Source organism: Opisthorchis viverrini, assembly GCF_000715545.1.
Source record: "Opisthorchis viverrini unplaced genomic scaffold opera_v5_490, whole genome shotgun sequence".
NCBI classification, from domain to species: Eukaryota; Metazoa; Platyhelminthes; class Trematoda; order Opisthorchiida; family Opisthorchiidae; genus Opisthorchis; species Opisthorchis viverrini.
Window position 1 is genome coordinate 44,686 of NW_008752148.1, and position 8,285 is coordinate 52,970.

Consider the following 8,285-nt stretch of genomic DNA (forward strand, 5'->3'; position numbering starts at 1 on the left):
ACATTAATCATGTTTCTTTGAATAGCATTGGTTTAGTTTTCTAGTTGGCTGGTCTGGGACGAACGGATGATCCCCACATCAAGGATACTGTCTGAGATTTAACACTGTCGTGATGTTCACCAGCATCATGTAACGACGTCCAAGCATTTTTTGTAGGACGAATCGATGCGATTCGTAGGATAAGTAGATAGGAACCTTAATGTTTTTCGTGGAACTCAGTGAGGTGAGTTGCCACAGTGGTGTGTTGAGTCTGAAGCACGTGAGCTCAGCCGTTCTCAATCTGCCACCGAGTCATCTTTAGTTTCCGGTTTACACACTTGGAGATCCATGTTATATCACCCTGAAAGTTTCTATAGGAATGCTTTAGAAATAACGAGGCGCCTTAACACTGAAAAGATACAGCACTTCGCCCAAATTATTGTGAAGTCATAACAACATGTATTATATGTAGACTACAATAACCTGGTGTAGTTTTATCTCTGTGGTGACAAATCACAGAAAGCAATAGTTGTGCGTCGAATCCTCTTTCAACCTTAGTCCAGTTCCCTCGTAAACCACAAACACGTAACTGTCTGCCGACGTCAGCAAACGAAGTGTCCGTTGAGTTAGTCCACGTGACGAGTTGCAGAACGTTTCTTGTGTGCAACTGAGCAATGACTCCTGGTCCCATGGGATTTTTTACATGTTGATGGGGAGTCCCGGGCGTTGTCTTTTTGCCTGGGTTGTTCTTTATTCTGCCTTTGCTAGGACTTAGTTACTGTCAATTCTGGACGGCCCAAATCACACTTCTTTTGGTTATGGATATCTTTTCGGGATGTCTGGTCGAGCGCTTGGTTGCGCAGGCCGGATTTATTGTTTTTTTCCATCCACCAAGCTTGGCGATTGGTGCGCGCACTTTTCATCATCATTGGAGGCTACATGTGACACCTACTGACCATGTCTCTTTGAATTTTTACGGAACGTGTGCAGACGGGGGGGGGGGGTACAAAACAGCAGTCATCAGATGAAAAATTAAGGATCTCCCGAGCTACCAATACTTCCACACGTGAGCATGTTTCTCTGGACACTACACTAACCAGTAAACTTAGTCAGATGGGCAACTGCCGCCTCCTTCGCTGGAGATCCCGGGACTCAAATCACCAATGGTTAATGCCACTGACGGAAATGGCCCAATCGCCCAGTCAGTGGTGCTCGTGCATCGAAGCTATCGCCTTCAATGCGTAGATATTCGAATTCCGAACAGACTGAACATGTCTTCGCCTCCAAAGCTTGGTTGTATATTCCGTTTTACGGTGATCAAAACTGTAGCACCTGGAACGAATTTGCCTATAGTACACGATTTCTAGCTGATGAATTGAATTGAACTGAACGCCTGATTGCTTGGTACTATCAGAGGAGCGAAGAAGTGACACTGATCAGGTTAAAAAATGGAAGTGAGTGTGGATTTTTATAATCCCGCTCAGGAGAAACACGTTGAGGAATCTCCCTACGGCAAGTTGTTTTCTCCCTATCTACGAATTTAACCGCTCGATTTTGCCCAGGGGGCTTACAGTGCAGATAGACGTGATAATCGGATTCATGACAATTGCCCTCGTACGAAAACAGCTTTTAAAAACGATTGAATATTCTTAGTTTCAGGGAGGTTTGGTAAACAATCGGTGGATTTATTGCTGAGCAATTTTTCGTTTTTGACACAAAAGCTTCGGCAGCTCAAGTGAACAAGTTATCACGTTGACCGAATTTCAAGGCAGGCAGAGAAAAAATTGGTGAAATTGCTTATGGTTAGCTATCAGGAAGGTCAGCTTCCTGAAAGCAACCACTGAATGCCCGAAATCTCCCGATACTCTCAGCTCCTCTAGACGTTGACCAGACAGACAACACCCCCTCAAGATGCAGCGCGTCACAGCCTTGTATCAAACCCAGACAGCGCGGGTCAGCGTCGGTCAAGGTCAGACAACGCCCTCGCAATATGCAACACGTTGCAGCCAGACCGTGTGCGTCAGCATTGGACCGAGTCCAGACAGTGTCCCTCCAATAAATAGCTTGGGGTCGTTGTACATTCGCACTCGCTTGTTCGGAATATAGCTATGGTGTTCCCTTCCTTGAGTCTTTTTTCGGCAACTAGGCACTGGAGCGGGTCAGCAGCAGATACCTCAGATTGGCGAATCAGCAGATATAACATTAGCCAACTTGATATGTGCTGGGTATCAGTCTGATGTTCTGTCTTTTGGTTACTGTGGATGACTTATAGGTTCTTTAGGGGGTTGCCTTCAGGTTGAATCAGAATTTTGACGCTTGCTTTTTCGGTCTAGGACAGCTTAATGGAATATTCCTCTTGGGTATTATTCACAGATTTTGTCCTGAGTGCGTTGGGGGAGCCAGGACAATTGGGTTGGGGTTGGGGGTCTTGCTATACCTGGGATTTGTGCTTTTAGACTCAGGCACTCAAACCTCAGTCACTCTGTTTTTGACTCGGCCACGTACTCTCAGGAACAGGGTCTAGCAATCGGATCCTCAATATCCCCGATTTCGGCCAATGTGTACGTGAAAGACTGAACGGAAAGCTCTAGCCGGTTTCGAGTGTCCACCGAGGGTTTTCTGGCGTTATGTAGATGACAAGTTCGATAGGACAAAGCGTGACAATATTAGCAAGTTCATTCAGTATCCTACTACGTCAAATCCTCACATTAAGTGCTGGAGTTCACACAGGCTACACTGCCCTTCCTTGACTGCATGACACACAAGAGTAGTGGGGAATTAAAAACGACTGTTCACCGGAAACCAGCGGACAGTGGTGCCATCTTAGACTACTCATCTGCACATCCAAAGGCAGTACGTGCTAATATAGTTTGGTAGAGTGTAGTAAGGGCATTGTGCACAGAGCAGGTCCGCCAAACAACAGCACAACTTAAGGTAAAGCAGCCACCTGGCATCTTCTCGACCCTCGTACATCAGTCCGGTGGCATGACAGCTGGGAAACGAAAGGGTTTTGCAGCAGAACTATTGTTGCTATTATCAGGCTGAGGTTGGAATCTCTACTCTGCGGTTTCCTGACCGAGGGCTCTTCGTTGTAGTCAGCAGTTAAACGAATTGATAGAATGGGCTACGATGAGCTCCACTGTGGTTCGAAGTCACTCGTTTAATTAGTAATTGGACAAATTATCCAAGTATCGGTTTAGCACCATCAGATGACCGCAACATAGGGTCTATGGAGGCCAGCAAGAATATTTGAACGGTGAACAGGCCGTTCAAAGGTCATTTCTCAGTGAACATCGTAAAGAGAACAAGATTTGGACTATCCCCATGTTGATCCGCAAAATTCGATAAGGCCAGCAGCCCTGGGGCCCGATCCGATTGCACTTTACCATCGAAGGGCGGGCAAATGATTTGATAATTACCAGTCTATTTCATCCCGACCAAACTTTGGAACTTCTATTAGTAATTGGACAAATTATCCAAGTATCGGTTTAGCACCATCAGATGACCGCAACATAGGGTCTATGGAGGCCAGCAAGAAAATTTGAACGGTGAACAGGCCGTTCAAAGGTCATTTCTCAGTGAACATCGTAAAGAGAACAAGATTTGGACTATCCCCATGTTGATCCGCAAAATTCGATAAGGCCAGCAGCCCTGGGGCCCGATCCGATTGCACTTTACCATCGAAGGGCGGGCAAATGATTTGATAATTACCAGTCTATTTCATCCCGACCAAACTTTGGAACTTCTTATGATGCTAATTGCTTTTTGGATGAAGCACTGTTGAACAGTTGCTTTTGATCTGAAATCGTAAATTGGGCCTCTTTGATGCGTACATGGGTTACAGCTTACTGTGAATCCCAAATTTGTAACTCTGTCTTAGGATATTCCATTAAAACTGTCGATTATCGCCAGTTCGTTGAATTCAATCACCGCGCTGTGCTCTTTTCTGAACATCTCACAGACCATCATAGATATCCCGGAGTATTTTGCCTTCAGTGCGTGTACTGAAGCGCGCACATTCCTATGGGTCTGCAAGCTGGGTCGTCTAACTGCATTGTGGCACTGCTTAATGGGACTCAATTAAGTGATAGCTCCTTTGGTAGATGAATTGGTTTCTCGTAAGGATGCCACCGACTGCGATCAGAGGGCACCTCCGCACAGATTAAGGTCCGATTCCGGCAATAAATACGCTCGGCTGGGGCTGGACCACTCCAAATCCACCCTGACGGTGTCGATCCAGCTTCTGTCTAGGACGAGTGAGCCACGTCGGACATGATGAAGGGGTCAATGGAGGTTTTCAAAGCTTGTTTCCGTCTTCTTGGTTAGGGTGACCAGACAATTGATATCGTCGCTGCTACAATAGTTGTCTGAGATGTACGATGCTGAGTCAGCCTTCTTCAGCCACCTAGTTAGCAATTTCGTCGAGTCGTCAGATGTGCAGAAGTCATCCAGTTCACCTGCGATGAACCTCAAGCTTGCGGATGTTGCGTACACATTTAACAAAAATAAGCAGGGATCAGGTGGATTGTCGATGTAGATACACGAGCTTTTATGTGACGCTTGAGTGATGTGATTGGTTTATCCGACTGACATTTTAGTCCAGGTGTAACTGGCTAATTGTGTTGAATGAATGATTCACAGGTAAGTGTTAGGCAGAATTCCATACAGATACCGGTTTACTGCTCACAGTTAGGTGCCGCTATGGCCGAGAAGCCTATCCCGCACAAGATTGGTCAAAGTTCGGACCGCTTCCCGGTCCCGCATCATGGTGAGCTCTGATTGGTCGAAAGCCTGAACCCATTAACCAATCATGACCCAGTATTTGCCGAATTTCGGTTGCCAATATCGTACCCAGAGGATATTATAAGTCGCAGAATATTGTCATGGCTTGCACTTTATATACGACGCGCTGTACAGGTGTTAATGATGGGAACGCTACCTTGAGAGGTTCAGACCGAGAACTAAGCTGAGAAAAATGCCTTTATTACATCAAGAGACGTTCTGCCTGCGCCGACATTTTCAGCAGGGAACTACTGAGGAACTCCCATAAGAAACACAGATATTGGTTGAAAAACCGTTGCATACAACCTTGAGGAATTTTATAGCTTTCCTCCATCCTTTCTATTTGTGCCGACATTTCTCCCCCGTTATTTGGCCTTGTGGTATTGTTGCGTGGAAACTTCTCCCTACTGTGACCATCTGTGGTTTATTTTGAACGACGTTTTTCTCGGTTGGCGCCGTGGGAGTGAACGTCGTTAGAAGACACGAAGTTAATTTATCCATGAGCACTGTTCTTCGTTGGACTAAACGAGTATCATTTTAGATTGGGATGCGTCACTCGGAAGCTCCAGACCTGACGGCTTCATGTGTTATAGTACGGGTGAGGCTCCGGCTACTAGAACGAACTGTTAATTGCCAAAAATTTCGTCTTAACTACGGACTGATCGATTCTGATCAATTCTCACATTTTGCTTATATTTGTCGTCATCACATGTTCAGCCACCAGATTGCATCGTGCTGAGCCCCTATTGATTTATCATCGTTCCACTCTCACATGTGACTCCATTGGTCGTTGCATTTCGTTAGTTGTCTACCCGATCATGCATAACTGTTGTGGCTGTCGTAAGACATGCTTGCATTAGCGTGAGAGGGCTCTCAAAGCGTGCAATTACAATATTGGTTGCTCACGAGTTGTTCGGCTATTGCACATTTGAGGCGAGCCCTTCAGATTCGGTTTGCGAGCGACCTGTATGTCCGCGTTAGATATGGTTGTAGGAGTTCCTGACCCCATTCCCAGTACTGTCTAATCACACGTATTTTTTGTGAGATGTGAGAGATAGTGGTAGATTATTTATGCGTCTTCATTACTGAAATAGCATCAGTGACCAATTTGAATGAGGGAGGGACCCTTGTCTTCACCGTGTTAGCCCGCGATCTGACACATAGCCCTAATACGCACCGCCAAGACACGGTAATCGGCTGCCGGATCAGCACATTTCGTGAGCCAGAGTAGACCCCAGTAATATACTCCGTAGACCAAATAGGATAAGGTAAAATGTAACGATTAGTTATCATGCTGAGGTCTGTCGGCTCACACCTACTGCTATTTTTCGGCACTCAGCAAAGTGTGTACCCAAATAAGTTAAGTGGTTCGCAGGATTCAGTTGGGTCTTATGGTAATACCGGATTGATGTGCAAGCTAGTGTATTTCGCTAATTTTGTAGGACTTGGGTTGACCGAATAGAAACTCGGAGACTGCACCTACCTGATGTTTCAAGAAGAGCGTAATCAGTCACAGTCTGTCGAAGAGTTTTCGAAAACCCTGCGAGTAGTTTCTTCCAAGGAAGTCATAAACTTTCCTTTACGAACAGGGTACTCGCAGAAGCGAATCACAGGTCCATTTGAATGCATACGATGTCCTCACCTCAAGTAGACGTGAAAAGTATCTCAAATCGACCAAATTAGGGGCTTTTTTGGAGAATTTTTTTTAGAAATTTCCAGGTATATCATTGCTTTTCATTCACCGCACTACCCCTAGTTCTACCGGTAACGTAATTGTAAAAACGTGTCTATGGCATAGTGCAAATAGGCACATTTTAACGTTCTCCAATTCATGTCCTGACACCCTAGAGACTATGCGCACTGCAAACCACTGGACGGAAGTCACAGGTTCGAGAGATCAGCATCGTTGATGATTTCCAATAAGGAGAAAACGGCTGTGCGGTGCTTCCCTGTTTTCCAGCATAGACTGATTCCACTAAGATGATGAAATTCAAGTTGAAAGTTCTCAAATCTCCTCATACTACCAGCCACTCTAATTTCCTCGTTGGATACCAGGTTTTTGTTTCACCTGAGAAAAGTTCTTGCCCGTAGTCAAATCAAACCTCAATAGTCGTGACGAAGTTGAATAATTCTGGTCGTTTTACAGGTAAACTGGTAAGAAGTGTACGGCCGTCATTTGCGGTCAACTACGGCTGATAGATCTTTCTGATTTTCGCGCTCTTTCCTGTCATCACATTCGTGAAAAGTTTGTATTCTCCCTGATGATCGGTCTTCAGCGCGCAGTCCTTTACTTCTGGAGATCATAGTATGAAAAATCTACCCTGCTCCCCCGAAAAAATGTTTTTTTTTAAATTTTTTTGGGTTTCAAATTCTCGCTTTTTTTAAATCGTGTCCACTTCGGTCTTCCGTCGTCGAACGGTATTCAAGAGGAATAACTCACCCTCGGTAGATGAACTGATTACACTGCATAGGTTGCGCTGGCTTGACCACGTGCCGCGTATATCAGTCGACCGACTCCCTCGAAGGGCCCTTTTCGCACCACCACGTGAAGGGTATAAGAGAGGCGGTTAAACAATGACTTGGGAACGAAGTATGAAAGCCATTACCAGAAACTCAGCTGTGCTTATCATTGCCGTCTTTCTGGATGGGGACCACGAGACAGGTCACATCAATGGTTAGAGACATTACCAGACATGGCCCAGTCCTGCTCTGAATGGCGCTCACGCATCCAAGCTATTGCCCTCAATGCATAGCTCCCTTCCCAATCCCCCACTTGACAGCCCACTGATAGTGCTGGATTTATGCACCAATTTATCATCTCCAGTCTGCAATGCGCAGCTACCTACCCCCCCTCCCAAATCATCGGTGAACGAAACTGCGGCCGCTACAACAACTGTACGGCGAGTACGTGGTTATTGCAGTTGACAGTGATGGTGACTTCGATCTTCCCCCATTGTACCTTTGCTTACTGTTCATGACCATGCCTTTCCAATGTTTCGTTGGCTACACATGTGATCCAAATTAACATCGTTGTCTCCCAGAGATATAGCCGAGACTGAGCGGTCTCAGAGTGAAGTAACTTAGTACAAACCACTCTGTGTCTTCGGCGGCACCTTAAGATTTGTTGCAAGCCATCCCTCATACATCCCTAACAGCTCCCAGTTCCACACTTTATTCGGAGCATCCATTACCAACTTTCTACAAAACTGCATTCTCTCTCACCAGCCATCGATCGTGTGGCGGCAGAATATCATCCGATCAGTGCGACGGTGCCACCAACGCTTGCTTAAAATAGAGCGGATCGAAATCACACATCTCGCTCTGTTGTGGCGCTGCAGTGAAAAGTTTAGCGAATGCTTTATGTGGGTCGTACTGCGGGTCACGCATTTGATCCGAAAGGACAGACGCACACCCTGCAGTGTACACAGCTATTACGAAGCGCTTGTTGAATCCATATATCACCTGAGTGTGGATACAGAGCAACACATAAGAAACTTCAAAAACGCAGAGGAAATGGAGGGTAG

General features: G+C 45.8%; 1 protein-coding gene across 1 annotated transcript; it reads left to right on the forward strand.

The window, feature by feature from the left end:
* Positions 1-2,733: 2,733 nt before the first annotated feature.
* T265_11368 (hypothetical protein) lies at positions 2,734-7,332 on the forward strand (the record flags this gene model as incomplete). Its single annotated transcript, XM_009178005.1, has 4 exons — positions 2,734-2,832; positions 4,621-4,747; positions 4,799-4,896; positions 7,189-7,332. The coding sequence occupies 4 exons, from the start codon at positions 2,734-2,736 to the stop codon at positions 7,330-7,332; spliced, it is 468 nt and encodes a 155-aa protein (XP_009176269.1).
* Positions 7,333-8,285: the final 953 nt, after the last annotated feature.